This window comes from Lutjanus erythropterus, chromosome 13 (assembly GCF_056507025.1).
Source record: "Lutjanus erythropterus isolate fLutEry1 chromosome 13, fLutEry1.hap2, whole genome shotgun sequence".
NCBI lineage: Eukaryota > Metazoa > Chordata > Actinopteri > Lutjaniformes > Lutjanidae > Lutjanus > Lutjanus erythropterus.
The window spans coordinates 8,179,272-8,199,801 of NC_139329.1; the positions used below are offsets into that span (position 1 = coordinate 8,179,272).

A 20,530-nucleotide genomic window follows, 5' to 3' on the forward strand; every position below is an offset into this window, starting at 1 on the left:
CTGTGTTGTCTGAGAGAGGCTGCAGCAGACGTGCAACAGAAGGCAAAGTGGTGTTTTGCCACTCAGGAGGGGGAGGGGGGAGGAGGAGGTGAGGGGCACTGTGGGCTGGTGGGGGAACAAATGAGGCTTTTCCATTGTCACATTTAGCTGCACTGAGTCAAACTGTGCCTCGTGGATTTGCATTTCCATTACTGCTTTTAAGGTGCTGACCTGTGCCGAGTCACGCCCGAGATGACCACACTACTCCCCATCGAACGAGCGTGTTGTCAGATTTTACTTGTGTGTGCAGGAGGCCGGTGAGACAGATGTTTTTAAAAGTCTGTGTGTTCAGCTCTCAGTACTTTTGCAGCTCCTAACTGAATCTCTGTGATTTGAAGTTTAGTTTCTCTCCTGCATCACTGTTCAGACTTTCAGATATCTGCTGTATTTTACTGTTTCATGGTGGCTTTCAGCTGTGTAGGAGACATGTTAAGTTACTCCTGATGAAAACCCAACATTTCCATATTTAGCTGCTTCATAATAAAAGATTTTGAGTAAAAAAAATAAAGGGGGGACTTTGATAATGAAGTATTAATAGCAAGTGAGGTGTTTATTCATCGCCTTACAGCTGCTTGACTTCAACTAATCTTGTCCTCAGTTAAAAGACGCGCCTTCAAGCAGGTAGCACTGTGGTAACGGAGATGCAAATCCCTGCCATGCTGGACCCAGCCAGCACAGGCATATGGAAAAGGGGTGAACTTCTGTGTTGACACTGAAAGCAACAAGTGACCAGAAGTGCTTTCATTTCTGCTGAGAGGTTAAACTTTATGTGCTTATTGGCTGTTGAGGGCCAATCAGATTTCTGTGCTTCTGAGCATAACTATCAGTGTTTGTACTGTTACACATTTTGTGTGGGTGGGACTGTGGGTTTTACAATCAAAGCTCAGAGATGAATTACGTCTTTGAGTTTAATAGCATTTGTTCGCTCTGAAAAGATATCAAAGCACTTGTTGCTGTCGGTGTGAACACAGCAGTGGAGAGAGGGGTTCAGTGTGCAGCCGCTCTCATGCGGAGGGTGATGGAGTGTCTGGGTCCGGCTCGTAGTGATAAGTGGCCTGAGTGTGGCTGCCGCCGTGCTGCTGCTGCTGGTTGCTGTGGGCCAGGCTGTGGGTGGCCTGGCTTGGACTGTCCTGAGCCTGCTGGTTTGGGCCCTCATAGCCTTGCGCCAGCTGAGGGCCCATGTTGTTCTCCGCCCCTTGCCCCAGCGGAGGCTGGTAGGGGTCGTTGATGCCCGGCGGCTGTGGCAGAGTGTCCAGCTCGTCCACCTGCGGCCCGGGGGGCTGCATGACCACAAGCTGGTCCTGGGGAATGTCCGCGGCGGCCGCGGCCAGGTTGGTGGTGGACTTGGACTTGACGCACTGGAAGTCCACGTGGCGGCTCTTCCCTTCCTCCTTCTCCCAGGACATGCGTATGAAAGGACGCTGGACGTAGTTGTAGATGACTTCGGGTCGACCTCCAGGACGCCGCTTCACCTTCTCTTTATAAGTTGGGTAGCCTGGAGAAAACAACAAACAACTGATCAGAGCAACATTCTTTCTTGTTGGAGCAAGTTTGACATTTTGGAAAATATGAATTAGCTTTCTTGCCAAGTTAGATGTGAAGATTGACACCACTCATGTCTGTACAGTAAATATGAACAGTTCCCATGATCAACAGATGGGTTTATTTGTAGTTTAGCTACTTAAATAACATACCTGTTATCTTAAAAGTCTGTGGTTGGTTCATCTGGGATTGTTGACTTGGCTTAGAGATTAATCGGAACTGATGTGTATTTTTTTATGTGGAATTAATTGCATATTTTTCATAGTAAATGTCCAAGCATAACCATTCCCAATTTAAACCCAATATCAGGAAAGTGTACAAAAATTTAAATGACAAATTAAACTGGGCTAGTTGCCAGACAACAGCTTAAGACTTCAGGAGGTGACTGGCCAAGAAATAGTACAACACATTGTCACTCAGAACTAAAAAGTATTCTTTAATAGGATCACAGTGTGTAGGATTTAGTGGCATCTGACAGCGAGCTTGCAGTTTGTGAATACCTCACCTCACCTCACCCTTTCAAAACTTGCAGAAAACATCAAAAGGCCTTATCTAGAGCGAGTGTTTGTTTTGTCCTTTCTGGGCTACTGTAGAAACATTGTGGTGCAGCATAATGGAATCAGTGGAATATGACCCACACCCTCTGTACACATAAAGGGCTTGTTTTAAGGTAATGAGAACACAACAATTCTTATATTCAAGTGATTATACACTAATGAAAACATACTTAAGAATATTATATTCTATTTCTAGCATATTCTGCCAATAAATCCCTGTAACTCTTCCAAAGTGGACCTGTAAATACTTTAGCACTGAGCCCCTGCTTGGGTTTGACATTTCATTAAAAAACACTTTTAGTTGAAGGAACTTCCAAGAGACCTTTCTGTGCCAGAAGTGCACAGCAAGGACATGAAAATCTGATTCCCATCTCCCCATAGCTAGTTGTTTTTTGGAAACGAATAGCTGCATCACACTAGAAAAAATCACATATTCTCTTAGATATGAAAACCAAACCTCTCTGAAGATCTGGCAGCCCTATTTGACCTATATTGACATTTTGCCAACACCGCTATCAGATTTAATATAAAAAATGTTACCAGATTGATATTTATCTACCTACTCCTTTTGAGTAAGGTTCTTTTTGGTTTGTACGTGGGTGGAACAGAGCTATTGTTTGTGTTCGTGTGTTCTGTATGTCATGTTAAAATGTTAAACTGGAAACTGGAAAACAGCATTTTATTGGTGGTGTTGTGGAAAAACTCTTGCCTCAGATGCAGCCATTACCATTTTTACAGGATGTTGACATCACCCATGGGGTGTGTAAATACACAATGATGCCAAATTATATTTAAAAGGTAAAGGTTTACCAGTGTGGGCCTGAGGGAAAGTTCCAGTAGTTTCCTTGAACAAGTGCTTCCATGACCCAAAATGTTCTTCCTTCTAGGCTTATTTTTGTTTTCCAACTCAAAAAAGCTTTTCCGTGTTGTGTTCACTGCAGTTGAACTATAGTGGGGGAAAACAGCTGAAGAAACACCCCTACAAAAACTGTGACATATTGTGCTCTGACCTATATTCCTCTAAAATGACCCTTTGCAAAATTGTAACTGCCATGGAGAATTTATTCAGTCTCCTGACTTCAAAATCCACAATGAAGCAGTAAAATCCATGCAATTCTTATTTCCAGCAAAAACAAGGGCAACACTCTTCCCTTTCTTTTTTTTTCCAAAATTTTGAGACTACATAAAAGAAGAAAACACTTTGACACAGTACCTTCTATTCCCAGTCGAATCTTTTTCAGTCCTCTGTCCTTCAGTACAGACTTGGCCACGTCTCTGTTCTCGATGTACTTGAAGAAGCGGTACAGTTTGGTGCTATAGATGACTGTTGAAGAAAAGAGGGACATTCAACACACCAATCCATCACATGACCTTTACCTTATTTTATTCATAATGTTTAGTTTTTATCCCTGCCATTGGTGTAATTTGCCTTTTTTGTCTTTTTAATCCATTTTATCTATTTTTTAATTTAGCTTTTATTTAATCTCTCATTAGAATTATAGCATTTAACTGCATTTCATTGTCATAATCTTTGTCTTCAATCTTTGTCTTCAGTTTCATTTTTATGCATGCAATAATGTCACTGCAACAAATATGTGGGACATTCAAACAGCAAACCAAAAAAACATCGTTATAAACTCAACCTCAAACACAAAATTAAATAATCAAAGAGGAAGTAACGCTGCTGTCGTGACGTGCGTAAGGGCGTGCACAGCCTGTCTCTCTCTCTGAAAAGATGCACCCTCTTTCCCATCCGCAACCCATATGCTATTAATCATAATATTAATTTTTATGACCCGGTCCACTGATTAACCACAGCGTCTGCAGTTGTAGTCCACACATCACTAAGAGGAAGACTCTTACTACCATCCCAACTGACATCTGGACAGCTAACAACAAAAGCTTTCTAGGTGTAAAGTAACATTATTACTGTTTAAAGGACTAACTTTTTACTGAGTAATTTGCCCAACAATGGTCTTATCGGCTTGTCAGTCATCTTTAGCACTGTGAACTACATTAGCTTGTATGAAAGGTGTTATGAGTCTGAGAAGTGTGAAGAATGCAGGTGATGCAGAAGTGTTCATGCTTCCGTAACCCATTTCCAGCACCATCACTTTTACAACACACTCCCATCTCACCCAGCATTACTGCTACATATTACAATCAAAACAGGTCATCTGAGCATCTGGGTTAATGAGGTATATACACTGTGTAGTATGTACAGTACAGTATGAATAGTATGAACAGATTCAGTGGCAGCATCTTACTCTGGGAGTACTCCTCTCCCATCTGTGGAGGGTACTCTTCATCCCAGTCCACCACGTCGTCATCAGTCAGCACCACCACGTGACACTCCCTCTCTCCGCTCTGAGCGCTGGCCACCATCAGCGGCAGCACCATCTCCTCCAGGTAGCACTCAAACTGACGCCGGGCACCGTCGTTAGACAGCTCGTGCATCAGGGCGCCTGCGGAGGAACAATGAGGAAACCGGTGAGGAGGGAGAGGATACAGGACACCGTGTTGGATCATTTGCTTTTCCTCCAACAACTAGGACTGCCAGGTAATGTTGTAAGTTTGATAAAAGTAGCGTACAACTACAAAAATTGAATAAGCTAAGGTTCATATCACTTCCTTCAACTGTCCAACATGAAATGGTCATTTCATGTCCACTGAAGTAGTACTGCCATGAGTAACTTGCTGTTTTCATCCAATACGGGTTCCATAAAAATACATCAGAGATTTTGCATCCTGTAGTTCTGTCTACTTCTAATTAACATGAGCTCAAGCTGATATGATTACATTCAGACAGAGAGAAACTTAGATGTCCGTGGACCCAAGATAAGACTAAAAATGTGGTCACCCAAACAAGTAATTGGTCAGATGTGCACTTGGCGACAATCATTTCAATTGAAAAAAACATATTAAACACAGCAGCCACATACAGTATAAAAACTCTCACATGCACTCTTCCATTTTTGCTGTATTTATTTCACTAGGCACAGATTTATCTACCTTAAAATGTAACCAAATATTATGCGTTTGAGGCCTACAAAAACAAAAAAGAAAAAATGTGCAGACTGAAATCAAAGCTGAGTAAAGATGAAAGGTTCTGGAAGTAAACAGAATCCAACTAGAGGTGTAAAAAATATCAAGAAGTGATGCTGTCCTGATTTTCAAAACACTGTGCTGTGATATTGTGATTCATGCAAAATTCATTTTGTGTTTTTTAAATCCCCAACTGCCAGATCAGTGGTTTTCAGCCTTTTCAGGTCACAGTCCCACAGAGTCATCAGGTTGGTTTTAGTTGAGGCTCTCATTTTCCATCTTGTTTGCTAGACTGAGTGGTTTAAGTTTGTCTGCTGGCTGTGCTGGGTTATAGTTTTAACCATTAGTGAGGTGGTTATTACATGTCTTGAGCTCAGCTGTATTTCACATAGTTTTGAATGCTTGTCCCTTATGTTGAATGACTTCAGGGGGCTGACATCACTGAGAGCTGACTGTCAATATAGATTATGTTATTATTCTCCACAATCATCTGGCAACTCCAAGAAAGTATCTTGTGACCTGGATGGAGGTGCCGAACCCTGGGTTAAGAACATATAGTTGTGTGTTCTTAATACTATGACAATATTCCTACAATTACAGTTAAAAAACAGCAATATATACCTTGCTTACAGTATTGCAATATACTGAATCATAACGCCTTTATCTGTACTTATTGTATCATCAGATTCTTACTCATACACAGGCCTAAAACTAACTACAGCCTGCCCTGCTCTTGTGTCGTCTCCATAATGTTTATGGGCTTAGTATACACACAGGTAGAGATCTGATAACATCTTCTTCTAAACAAAGACTGTATCCTCATGGAAAGTTCTGGCTCTACAGCTGATAATATTCAGGCAGTACTGCACCATCGATGACATAAATATTACCTGTGTAGAGCTGCTTAAACATTATAAATGCAAATATGATAAATTCCTGAAAGCAAACTATTCAAATATACAAACAGAGAACCTAATATATATTAGCGCTCCAACACAAAGTTGATGACCCGATTAGTTGAAAATTAATCACCAACTATTATGATAACCAATTAATTGTTTCAGTAATTTTTCAAGCAAAAATGTAAAACATTTTGTGGTTCCAGCTTCTTAAATGTGAGCATTTGCTGCTTTTCTTTGTCATTTATGAAAGTAAATGAAGATACTTTGAACTGTTTGTGGGACAAGAGAACACGTCATTTATGGCTTTGGATAAATTGTCATGAGCACCTGTCACATTTTTTGTTACATTCTATTTTCTGACAGGTCTATCCAGAACAGAGAATGGTTTAAATTAAACTGAAATGCACCACAAAAAACACACAAAAATGCACAAACTAATGACGAAAAAAGCCTGAAAACCACATCCTGATGATACAAGAATGAGACCTGCTCACCTCGGCTGGTTATATACTCGTTTTAGACCCGTTAAATCTCACAGCTAATCATGACCTACTTAGAGCCCAACACACACACACACACGCACGCACGCACGTACACACACACACACACACACAGCAGCAGCCTGAGAGCTGAAACTGCTCCTCCCACACACACTCAGAGACACAAACAAGAGGCATGAATATGCACAACAACAGTATGAAAAACACACACACACATTGTTCATCATTAAACTGGCATTTCCATACCATGGGTGCATCAAATATAACATTGATGCAAATTGTATTAACACCTATATCAGTCTGTCTCTATATACTAATTATGTATCTACTTTTAGCCCTGAGTGAAGGTTAGGCTTACATTTAACTACTACAGTAATTTCCCATATCTTTCTATCAGCAAGATTACTAATTGACTGTAAATGAAAATAAGTTAGTAGCTGTTTATACCTATCAAATATGCAGTGATGTAAAATATTTTGTGCTAAAAATAAAACAGAGTCTATTTATGTTCTTCTCTAATGCAGTAATACAATAACAATGAAAACTGAGCTCCACACTCACCAAAGACCAGCAGCTACATCAGTCTGCAGTTCTGCACTCTTGACACAGTAAATAAGAGACACTAACAGCTAAACAAGCAGCATGTACTCACTGAGGTCTCTGCACTTGATGGTGCTGTAGTTGAAGGAGATACAGAGGTAGTCACATGCCTCCCTCAGCTCGGGAATGGAAACGCCGTCAGGGCAGCGGATTATCCCCGACTTGTAGTAATCCTGCCATTTTCAGCAGCGCACACGCACACACACACAGTCACACAAATTAGGGAACGGGCAGAATGGCGGGCATTCACGCACAAGCATGGGAGAAAAAACAAGACGCCATTATTGATGCTGCTTCACTCACACGGCCGGCAGAAATACAGAGAGATGGATGAGGAGGAGGAGGAGGAGGGGAGGGAGCGGTGATGAAAGTGAAATCCAGTGGACGTCACAGGCGAGAGAGAGAGAGGAGAGGAAGACTAAGAGGAGAAGGGGAGGGGGTGGAGAGCAAAGGGTGATGAAAGCAAAAGCTAACCACGTCACTTTCCCTCGTCTCGCTGTCTCTGTGCAGCCTGCTGTGTCAAATGAGGCACTCACAGTGGCCGTTTCCCAGGAGAGTTTCTACTCAAACACCACAGGCTGCATCGGAAACAAGGAGAAAAGATTTGGCACACAGGCACCACTCAGCTCCTGTCATGTAGTTCTCTCACTTACTTGTCTCCTTGGATTTTGTTTAATGCCTTCACACATGCACACTCATGCCAGAATCCATTATGCCACGACCACAATCAAGCAATTATTTGCTCTTTGTGAGAGCAACACTAAAGGGCCTGAGGCAAAGGGAGTTTGTGCCATAAACATTTTTGGAAGCTGCATATCAACAAAAGCTCACCAAGGTGGATGCTTCCAGGAATATTCTGTATTCACACTGGGGCACTGCTGACGAAATGATGACTAACTAGTCTACTTGCCTCCAGGAACAACCTGCGTTTACAGTAGATGTTGGGATCAGGAACAAGTATTTTCACTCATGATCTGTCTCTGTACTGCTGCCACCACAAACACAATGCAGTGCTGCAATTTCCCCTTAGCACCAACAACCATGTTGACAAGGAGTCTGTGCATTGGGTGCTTTCAATTAATGATTTTTCAAATATGCTATAGCATTTAGAACCTTTATGCTGTGACGCAATACTGTAAATATCATCTTATCTAAAGCTGCTACAGAGAACTTTCATAATTTGTTGATTTTTGAGATATAACATCAAAAATAACACAAAAAACATAGGGCTGTACTTCGTTTTGGTGTTTTTATTATCAAGAAGCCAAGAACAGCCTTGCTTGCAATTTTTTTTATGTTGTTATCTCAACATCAGAATCTAATTATTTTGTTATCTCTAGATAATAAAGCTTGTTTTTTTTGTGGTAACAGTTTAAATACACATTGTTATCTCAAGAAAACAAAATGCAGATTTCTCAAGATAGTTAATCACATAAAAACAACGTCTGTTATCTGGCAGTCAGGATAATTATGAAGAATCATTTTAACTGTTTATTTGATTTGAATTTTTCATGACTTGTTCAGCATTTCAAAATCTAAATGCTTTGCTTTGGCAATATATACAGAGTCACATAATGCTAATGCCACCTGAATTTGAGAACTTGAACAAGAGCGTCTGGTTCATCTTATCACACCTTCCAGCCTTCAAGATCCCTGTCATGTCAGGAAAGATGTGGAAATTAACAATAAGTCAAGGCATAAATGTATAGTTTTGTTTGCTTCAGTTACTCATTTTCAAGTTCTCATAATGATCCATTGGAAAATTATCCAGTAATTGCAAGCATGGCACTTATAAGCTTCCGTAGTATTGAAATGCATTAAACAGAGGTTTTTATTAGCAGTAAAATATTAAAACCTTACAGTAAAAAGCAACTACATGTGACTGCCCTAACTATGTTGAGGCTGCTTGGGTGTAGTGGACAGAAGCTGTGTTTTCCTTTGTGTCCTTGAAGGTACCAGAGTTTGCGGCAGCTAGCCAGATTTGGAGCACCTGAGCGGAGTATGCTGAATAAATAAAAGTCCAGCCCAGCTTCACCTGACTCATTCCCGCCAGCGTTGGCACATTTTGCTCTTGTTTGACTTTCCTTTTGTTTTACATTACAACACCCTACACCTCATGATACTCACACGCTCACACCTACACCACTGATGCTATTGACACACCCTATACATGCAGTTATATTTTCTCAGTTGTTCCATTTATTACAATACATTTCTTATCTTCCTATCATCCACTGTGTCCACTTCCATATTTCTCACAGCCTAGGTGCCAGACTATGACAAACTGGGGGTTTGTCCAGAATACAACAATACAAGCTATAGCCTGAAAATGACTGGAGTGTTGAATCAAACTCTCTTTCACACACTGTCAACATTTTTTTTTGAAAATGTCTTCACAAAGGCCAGAGATATTACAGGAATGATGAATAGGATTGGATTGCTCTCCAGTGTACAGGGGTGTCACAGGGCGGACAACAGAAAAGAGATTTAAAAAGTATCTACTGAAACTGAACTGAGCTCAGGCCGATCATATCTGCTGCCATGTATACATTTACAAAACTCATGGCCTTTCAAGCAAGGGTAATTAAAGTTTTTGATGAGCCTCACTTTGACCAACTGTGGTACAGATAATCTCTTTTGACATATTAGTTACTCTTCCACTCATCTCTTGTGCAGTGTTTGGGTTACAACATTAGCTCTTTTGAAGAGCTTTATGTTCTTTCTATAAACTCAGCTCCAGATGAGTAACTACATTTCTCTTTTTGGATTCTTTGCTGACTTTCTGCATTATGTATAGAAAAAAAGAATCATTAAGTAAAACTAATTTCCAACACTGAAAACACATCTCATTTTCAAACTTGGAATTTTGACGAAAAGATATAACTGAGAATAAAAGAATTTGAAAACAAGGTGGGATCTAGATTGGCAAAAGAATGAACATGGTACCAAAACCTTTATCAGGTGTTGACAATCCAAAGTTACTGCTGTTAGTGATCAACACATGAGGCAAAGCACTTTTATATTTTTCTTTACATTACATGAACTGAAGAACACAAACAGAAGGAGGACTTTCATATAAGACTGACCTGGACAGAGGGAGCAGAGTGGAAGAGAAGACTGGCAGAAGGGGAACATCAAGAGAGAAAGGGAGAGGTAGTGGTGCTGGGTGTGCTGTGAGATATACTGTGTGCATTGTAGAGTAAAAAGAAGGATGGAGGGAGATGGAGCTGAATTATAAAGTGAATAAAACATTGAAAAATGCAGTCTATGTTTCAGAGGGGTTCTGAACTCATTGGACCCAAGAGAGAGGAGGGAAGGAAGAAGGATAGAAAGATCATGGAAATAAGGCAAGGAGAGAAAAAGAAAAGGCAAACACACTGAGAAAATGAGAAAGAGGAAGAGCATAGCAAAGTGGGAGGAAGGTAAAGCAGAGAACCAGGAAAAGACAGACAGAGGGAAGACAGAAAAAAGCCTGATAGAGATAGTGTGATTCATTCCAAACAGTGACATGGTGCATAGGACTGTTCTGAGCTGAAAGCATCAACCACTAATGAAGACCTAAACTTAGCGTTCTCACCAGAATGGCTCTGAAGACAGTGGAGCTGATTCCATCAGCCACCTCAAACTCTCCTTTTTCATTGGGTCTTGTGAAGTTGTTGTCCCGTCCAGAACCAAACATCCTGAGAACAAACAACAGATGAGAAGACTGCTGCTGTTTGTTTCACACTCTGATCAGCTTCAAAGCTGCAACTGCACATCAAAGATGCTAAAGACATTAAAATTGTGGCTTAAAGGCTTCCTTGCAATCGCAAAAGAAAACTGTTGTTTCAAAAGCAATGTGATCAAACAAACTTAAATAAAGATATACTACATCAAAATAAATCACGATTTAAAGGATGTCATCCTAACAAAAATAATCGCTGCTGTTTTTTCACTATAAAAAGGTGCCATGTGGATTTTTTTAAGCATCAATACATAATTATATTATACCGGTAATATTTCCCACATATGAACACCATCTGTTGTCTTATTGTTAAGTGACAAGAACTGGACCATTGTTGAGGGAACTGGCAGCCCAAGAAGTGGATTTTACAGTGTGAGCGAAATTCAACAAGTCTGCTGGAAGGCTTTGGGACATGAAAGGACACAAAGCAGGAGGGAGCTGTTCTTTCAGCACCCATACAGTTAAAGCTTTTAGCTTCTGGGAATGGCAGCTGGTAGACAGAGAGAAGGGTGAATAAAAGACCTAAAATATTGTCTATCCTCTTCAGTAAAGCCTAAATGGAAATAACAACAATAATAATATTGTTATATACGTATCCTGTTATATATGCATCCTGTAGAATGATTTCAACAGTGTCTACCTAGCTTTTGCTTACAGTCCATGACAGCAACACAATCTCTTTTTCTGTTTGCTTTTTATCTTGCTTTATATTTTTGTACTCACCACGTTACTATATTGTTTTACAGTAAACTCTTATAAGAAAACCTACTTGCCAATAAACCTGATTCTCATGTGCAACACTCAACACTAAAAACCTGTGTCAGATTGTTTTTCTTCCAGGGCTTGAAACTATATGCATCGAGTTTCCAAAGTAGTCTTATGTAAGATTTCTGGATAATAAGAGTATTTTCTATATTGGGCGCTTTTCATGGTATTCCAGACAATATACAGAAGTTAAAACAATCATAGAAAACACATCTAAAATTTGAGAAACATATTAAATTGACAAGCAATCAACATCAAACTTAGTTTTAGATTCATTAGACGCAGTTTATCATTTTGTGTTGCAAACAGTTTTATGCATCCTATGATATTTTTCTCATTTAAAAGTCCAGTGTGTAGGATTTTGAGGTATCAAGTGCTGAGCTCGCAAATTGCAACCAACTTGCCTCACTTTCCCCTTTCAGGCATATCGGAGAAATTTATGGTGGCCGTGAGACTTGTGAAAAATGTGCAACATGGCGGCCTCCATGGAATATAAATCCCCCTAAGTCTTACACACTGAACCTTTAACTAAACTGTAAGGCACCAAAAAACCTTTAGCTACATTTAATATCTCATTACCTGCCCAGCATGGTGTTAGGTTGAGCTGTGAAGATGGTGGGATCCACCACAAATCTTGTATTATCCACAATGAGCGTTACTCGTTCTCCCAGTCTCAGTCCACTGCGATGCCCTTCTTTACATCCAAGGTCATAGACATAGATCATATCACACAGTCCTTGGCCCAGTGTCTTGGAGTGGTGGTCTGCTCCAGGAGGCCCCAGGGCCCGTGGTATGTGTCCCCCAATCAGGGCCCCTCCAATGTGGGAATAGGGAAGAGAAACCCTGGGAGGACGTGGACTGGAGGATCTAGACGACGAGCCTCCATCGCCACGTTCACGATCTGTGGCAGAGAGGATATATAAACAACAGTGAAACACACTGAAATGGTACACTGTCTGGGTACAACAATATTTTTTTCCGTCATTTCTCCTCACCATGCTGCCGTGTGGGCGAGGTGACATTTCTGATGCAGGGCGTCAGTTGACTCTCACTTCTCTCATGGGAGGAGTCACGAGAACGGTCTCTGGATCGCCGCCGTTGCTCCCGGTAATGCTCTCCTCCTCCTCTTTCTCTGGCCCCACCAGCAGCACCGCCACTGGCCCCGGCCCCGTACAGACTCATGGTGCTGCTGACCTGCTGCTGCTGCTGCTGCTGGTGGTTGCAGTCCAACACTGACAAGCCACACTGCTGGTCACTGCTAGAGAGAGAGTAGTGCACACACACAGAGGAAGTCAAAGTTATGAACATCTGTCTTACATCAGAGTAGGAAGTGTGAGCTTAATTAAATTACCTGTTTTGTACAAATTTGTTTGTGTTATCACAGTAAAACTAAAAAACAAACTAAAACCAAACTAAAATAAAAGTTTGATAGGGTCACAATTTCAAATCCAAGTGGGCTTACACTACTGATCATGCAGAAACCATGATGCATGATTTCCTCCAACAACGAGATATATTACTTGGTACTCAGACTAGATCCTCTCTAGGCACACTCTCACGCACAGTTGCGCAGAACCCATCAGAGGTTAAAGGGTTTGTTTTTGCGTGCTGAGCTGAGCTTGTAAAAAGTCTGCAGTCAACTCATGTGAACCCTTACAGGGCCTGAGTGCTGCAGAAACAGGGCTGTCACCAAACTACCAAACTCACCCTGCAGCTACACACACACACACACATCAGCCCAGCATCCATTAGAGAGTGTACCCATGTGAAACAATCTGAGTGAGTGGAACTCACTTAGGTACAGGACAACAAATAGAAATAGCTTCAACTGTTAACTTGCTCTACAGTCTAGAGATTTTTGACTGATAGGTAACAACCATTCCACCTTGCCTCGGAGCAAATGATGCTTCCTGGAGTGGTTTGCTGTAATTCAATGTTTTTCCAGAGATGGACACGCAGCCCTGGAGAGCTGTTATAATATCTGCCCTCCATTTCAGAAAAGACTTTAACACACAATCACGTGCTTGTATTAATACATATGCATGCACACTTGAAGTACCATTCAAAAAGTGATGTGAATGGCTTAATTCTTTTCACATTTCAGGCTTTAGATTGGGATTTTCATAAAAAAAAAATACTGCCTAAAACAGTCTTATCATTCTGTTACTTGCTCTGATGAAGCATTTGATTTAGGCAAGGTTGTAATGTGATAATGTACGCACTCAACAGCAAAGTATGCAGAAAACTTGAACACCATTCAATTCAATAAATGGCTTAACTCTTTTGTCATTTAGTTTTTATGTTTAAATGTTCGGAATAAAATCTTGTCTGACACAGTCTTTTTCCATTTTGTTACTTTTTATGATCAAACATTTTATTCATGCTAGACCATAATTTAATAATGCTCAAGCTCAAAATCATGGTATGCTATTGGGTTTTCAGCCGTATAATGCAGTAACATATGAACAGTTTCAAATATCCAAATTAAATAGTAAACCTGTGAAGATCGGAACCCCAGAGAAGAAGTGAAGATGAAATGAAGGGTTTCAGAAGTGCTCCAGTGAGGTAGTATTTCAGTAATACAATATAAGCACTGAGTTAAAGCAGGCCCACAATACTGCAAATTTAGCCTGAAATATCAAGCAATGCAGATATTCACACCTGGGAATTCAGACTTCTCAGTTTTCCAGAAATTTTGACTGGATCTCCTCTCAAAGTCTGAACCTCTCCAACTCCGACCTTAAAATCCAATATGGTTGCTTGGCAATCAACAGTAGTGAAAACTACTCGTATTTATTAGGACTTGCGTCTCATTAAATCAGTTGCGCACACACAGTGCTGTCTATGGACATACTGATACAGTGTTTGTATGTGCAAAGTACCACAGAATGCTTTGTTATCAAGCTTAAAAATGTTTTTGGGACTACTGGAACACGGTCAACTTGGATGTGACATGTGACTCCCATTGTCTGATTGCAGCTTCTTAAATGCGGCTATTTTTGGGTTTCTTTACTCCTTCATGACAGTAAACTGAATATCTTTTTGACCTTTTATAGAACAAATAAGTAACTGACTAATCGAGAAAATAATAGATAATGAAAATAGTCGCTTGCTGCAGCCCTAAACAGAGGACTGTCTTACAGTCTTAAATCAGATCATAATATATCAGTGGATACTTAAAGCTACTACAAGGAAAAATCATACTGTGCTGATTTTGGATGCCTCTGTGGACAAAAGCAGTAGAGTCTCAACCACCGTGACCACAAAATATAACATAATACTCACTATAACTTTGCCTAGGAAAATGTAAACAACTCATACATATAAAAATAGCTGATCTTCTAGCTGATGGTCTCCTTTGCTTACAAAGGTCATATATAAGCATCAGCAATGAATTGAGACTGTTCCACAACCACTTAAAAACTACTTGTAGTGAATTTAAGGCTACAGTATTGTATAAGACAGGGGAAATTATACTAAACCCTTATAATTATGTTACTATTCAGTTGTATTATGATAAATAAAATTCTTGTAATTGTGTTGATGAATGTATCCATTTCACTTCCTCTATGACAATGTAGCTGGCTATCTGATCAATACTGTTGCGCTCATAAGGCAGAAAAACACATCCAGGTCTCAGTAATGAAGAGAGCCTTGTGCTCTTGAGACATGCTGCTATGAAATACAATGATGACCACTTACTGTCAGCTGTGGAAGCACAGAGTTGGAAATAGGAGCAAGGAGGGGTGGAGGGACAGAAAGACCGAGATTTATTTTCGTTCTTTTTTTTTTTTTTTTAATAAAAATGAAGTTGGTGACATATTAAGAGCCAGAGTACTGCCTTCTACTCTGTGCAGCACATGACCAGACAATCATAAATAAATCACAATCACATAAAGCCCTAGACTAGCTCATTGAGGTTGATTTGGCATGAAGGTTTTATGTGCTTTTACAGAAACAAAAAGCAATCAAGTGCACATCAGTTCTTAAATCTGAGGGTAGCCATTCAAGACTGAACAATACAATTATAAACTTTATAAATTATACATTATAAGCAGTCTTTTGTTTCCAAGCACCAGTCCAGTGAACAGGATATGTATATTTTGGCAGAGCTTCAGAGGCTAGTGATGAAAGAAGTATCCATGGATACTGGCTGACATCTGAACATGCTGGACAGCCAGGTAGGTTGCCAGCTGACTAACAGGCTGATTGAGTGGCTAATTGGCTAACTGTCTGGGTGGTCCAGACCCAGACAGAGCCAACCAAGACGTAGCAAGTGCAGAGAACTGATGACACAAAATGATCAACAATGCAGTGCAATGACTGCACATCACCTTGAATTTCTACTAACGCCTAAGCTACTCACAGTCAAGGTCACACATTCACTTATGTTTTATAGCACCTTTTGATGCCTAAGATTATATCTTATACACAACACACACAGACATTGTATGGACACAAAATATCTCTAATCATAATATTTACAAAGGATTGAATAGTGTCAAAAATGCAAATATAAAGACAATTAATGCATATGGTGCTTGTTAATGTTTAAGTCTACTCAAAGCAGTAAAATTTCAGAAATCAAAGGGTAAATCAAGACCTTGTTCTTTTTCTGTTTACAACAAGCCATCCTCACAGTATAGCTGCAGACTCTGGTAATGTCCTTGAAGACAAGGGTCACCATAGCAGCTGAGGAAAGGAGGAGATGTGCTCACAAAGATGTAGACGTGCACACACAAACACACCTCTCCTTCGCATTCAGTGCCTTCAGGTGAGCCGTCTGACACGCACAAAGGACAACTTCCCTCAGCCTATTTGACAGACACTACAGCTCACTGAAAATGTGAAAAGCAGTATTCAAGACTATTCATAGACAGGCATAGAACAGTAGTCAGGTCTATTGTTCATTATACCATGGTTATACATTATATACCGAAGAGAATACGGTCATAAACAATTAAGTCTCCTTTTCTAAACTACCACAATTAAGTGATCGAGTAAGCAATGACTGATTGTAATGTGTTGTGTTTATTTACACTAGCGCCTGCCTGACAGATCATAAATGCATGTTTTATCTCAAATGGGATTTTAATGCTTGGCAGAAATGGGATAATAAAAACAAAAGCAGGTCTTCCAGCCAAACAGGCAGGCAGCCAGTGGCCAGACCAGCAGGGTAGAAGGAACAAAGGAACTGAGGAGGCAATATTTCACTCAGGGCAGGCTGCTACTCTCATCTTTCACATGGCAATGCAAATCTAAGGCAGCCAAGATTTCACACAGCCAGAAAGAACAAGAGGGGGCTAACATCTCACTTGTCCAATTTCCTGTTACTGGGCGCCACCCCCTTGATATCACAATTTCCCTTGTCTTTTGCTGAATAGGTCAATAGCCTATAGTGCTTACAAAAGCTCTGCGTGCAGGTTTACCGTGTTAAATGCAAGCCAAGTTCACCAACCCATCTAAGACACAATAACTCAAGGCGTCCTGGCAGTCTATTAAAAGCATGAGGTGAGAGCCCTGAGGGGTGAGGGTCCCATCTATTATTTAGGGGCTGCTGACACCGACACACTGTCGGGCGAAGATGGGGAATCTGCTCTCTGCAGCAGTCTGGGCTGAAATCCAGCAAACCAATGCTGATTACAAGGTATAAACAGGGGAAAAAACCTTTTTAACAACAATATGAACATCATCCTTAGTTCTTAAATATATGGATATATATTTTGGAAATATTCTGTCAATTTCTCCTACCATCTAACATAAAAGATGACTATTAAACATCATAAGATCACTATTTACTCTCTATTGAGTACCAGAGAGTCAGACGGAGTCCCATCAAGGATAATACAATCAGTGTTTTTCTTTCTAGGGCACTATTAGAAATCTTTTAATTACAGTAATTCGTGCCAAGAGCCGGGTACTAAGTGTGTGCACATGTAACACAATGACCGAGCGAAAACCCCGGTGCTTTGAAAGCGGACGTGCACCTACCGGTCGGTATCAGAGGGCCAAGTGAAGACAAAGCAGCAGGGGATAAGCTGCGGGATGACAGCGGCACAAAAGCCTTGCGCTCCTCCGAACAAAGCGGGCTTGCCGGCAGCTTCAGCATCCTCGCTCATTACTTTCCAACTTCATCAGCATCGTTTCACACACTCAACCTGGACTTTAACTCGCTGGTAAAATCCACCGCTTCGACCCAGAGCTTTAAACGTGTCTACAAGGCGAGGGAGACGTGCACCGGCGAGTCATTCAGAGTCACCGGAGGGACCTTAAACTGTGAATGGCCGCGTGCTTGACTGAATCAGAGCGATGCTGCCTTCACGGGCTCCTCGTAAGCTCCACTTTCTGAGTGCTGCACGTACTATACTAGTAGCGCCTTTAGCACAAAAGATCCTACTTACTATCACCTGCAGGATGTCTTAGACGAAATTTCTCTCTCCATCACGTATGGCAAATCTTACTGAGACTGCGCATTAAGTCAGAATCACATTCATCTACTTAAACATGCCTTCAATCAATTACTCCAAATTAGAAATTGTGGAAAAAATATACCTCTATATATTCTCAAAACAATGGAGAACAAACCATGTTTTTGGAAATTAAATGTCAAGAAGACCCATGCATTAGTCAGACTAATTGCCTATTTATATAATAAATATAAACAGCAATTGTTTTTTTTACAGGGATGTATGTATTTATTCGCCAGTTAATCCTGTCAGATTATTTTTTCCAGTAAATTTAGAGGCCTTTAGCAGACTCTTCACAGATGTTGCAGAAATCCAGAGATTTCCAGCAATATAATTTCATCTATTCTTTCAAATAGGGTCACACTAACCACAATATTGCAACATTTCTAACATCACTTAAAGGCAGCATCAAACAGGCACTTATTGAATCGCTCTGTCTGCAAGACTGTCTAAGGCAGTTTTCCTTGTTGTCCAAAAATAAGCAAGAGGGGATAGCCAAATAAATCTGCCAAAACTTCAGAGAACACAAATATATATTAAAAAATAACAACAATTCAGAGTATTATAAAGGTACAGGTACAGTCAATGAAAATCTACTAAATCAGCTAAATACAGGCAACAGAAAAATGTTGACTAATTATTAATTACAGATACGCTTAATTGCATATTAAAATACAGGCTTAATGGAATGTAACTCTAACTATTGTCCATCTATCCACTAAACGAGTGCTGTGGTGTTTTTCTTTCATATGAAGCCCAGACTGATTCATTTACAGTGATTTGAAGCCACAGAAATGATTTGGTGAATTTTGATAGTAAATTTAATTTACACCAAGCCATACAGTCACAGCATGAGCATTGCTGACCTAAAAAAAGTGAAATATCCAATTTATAAAAATAACTGCAACATACATACAGTGTTTAGTGAAATTAATGTGTATGCAGATACCAGTAGACTACATAATAAACAAAGGGGCAAACATGCTCAGATATGTTAAACCAGTAATACTCAGGTTGCAGCCCATGGGCCAAATCTGGTCCCCAATAGTGCACTGGGTGGCTCTCCAACCACACTGTTATCAGCTGTTATCAGCTGTTATCAGGAAGGAGAGGCAGATATTGAGTTTGGTATGATGGATTAATTAGTCTGTTAGTAACACAAAAAGCTGATCTTGTGTATAGGACCAGACCGTGAGCTATGCAGGGCAAGACAACTATTAGCTGGAGAGGAGCAAAGGTTATGCAGAAATGAGGACAGTTCCACTCCCACTAATATGTGTTTCATTATAAAGAGCTTAAATATACTTTGCATTCTGTCCCTGGTTGGAATGAAGAGGCAACATTAGTCTTTCAAATGTTACCAAAGCATTTACAAATAAAATGCAGTTGTTAAATTAAGTAAAATATCTGATTTATCTGTCAATTCTTGCACCAAGTTATTATTTAGTTACTACACTAAGTTAATGAGTTCCCTAATTTGAAAATAAAGAATTTCAAAGCAAGGTGAGTTATGGGCCCTTTAATAATTATTCATTTTATCTAATAAACAGTGTTATTATTAATGCTTAATTATTAACTGGCCCTTAGCCTCATATGGTTTTGCAAAAGTGCAAAAGCATGTTGAGAATCCCTGTGTTAAAATGACCAAATGTGCTTACATCTCTGCCAAGAGCTTGTCTTTTACAGGGTGTTTAGCTACCTAAATACAGCACTCGTTAATGTTAGCTAGGATCCGTAAAGTGAAAAATGAAAGAGAGATTCATAAATTTGAGGCTAAGGAATTTTAAAACAACACGGGTCTTCATGGTTGACTAGCTGTGGTCACATTGTCTGGAGGTAGGTTACACTCAGCAACATGAAATCACACTAACTACCTTTAACACCGCATGTTTCACCATTGTGGAACAGATGGCTCTTCAGAAAATTAGTCACAAATTTCATTTCTGATGACTTTCGATTAAATTACCGAATAAAATTCAATGCTGCTATTCTTGTCTGTGTGAATGAACTTACCAACGATGTCAAAAGCAAGACGTCGCTCGACATCGTGCTTTACAGAGACTTCATAGCGGCTAAGAGGATTTTAGACTTTTTGGTTTGGCTGTTAAATTAGCTGTAACTGCTAAGGTAAACACCTAACGGCTAACGTTAGCTAGCTGCCTCTATTATACGAGTTTAAAACAACTCTTCTTTACCTCCTGCGTTACATTCCGGTTTGACGTTTTGTCTAGTCTGCGGCACAATCACTCAAACGCGTGGAAGACAAAATGGCCAAGAGTTTTCGTGAAAACCCCCAGCTTACATGAGCTACACTTTGCTACTTTGCTATGGATCCTTTGTTTTGGTTTGGGACAGCGGAGTTCACGTCGAATTTATCGCGAGATTACCG

The 20,530-nt window shown here is 40.2% G+C and overlaps 1 protein-coding gene across 3 annotated transcripts; it reads right to left on the reverse strand.

The window, feature by feature from the left end:
- Positions 1-311: 311 nt before the first annotated feature.
- On the reverse strand, positions 312-20,492 carry LOC146316122 (BTB/POZ domain-containing protein 10-like). Of its 3 annotated transcripts, none has more exons than XM_084734350.1 (8): positions 20,337-20,492; positions 12,670-12,929; positions 12,254-12,575; positions 10,763-10,865; positions 7,238-7,358; positions 4,406-4,603; positions 3,352-3,462; positions 312-1,534 (listed from the first exon to the last, which is right to left on the reverse strand). In XM_084734350.1, the coding sequence occupies exons 2-8, from the start codon at positions 12,854-12,856 to the stop codon at positions 1,044-1,046; spliced, it is 1,533 nt and encodes a 510-aa protein (XP_084590476.1). In that variant the 5' UTR covers positions 12,857-12,929; positions 20,337-20,492; the 3' UTR covers positions 312-1,043. The 3 variants fall into 3 exon arrangements, with proteins under 3 accessions (XP_084590476.1, XP_084590477.1, XP_084590475.1); XM_084734351.1 differs by lacking the exon at positions 20,337-20,492 and adding an exon at positions 20,155-20,309; XM_084734349.1 differs by lacking the exon at positions 20,337-20,492 and adding an exon at positions 17,666-17,981.
- Between the last annotated feature and the right edge of the window lie 38 nt (positions 20,493-20,530).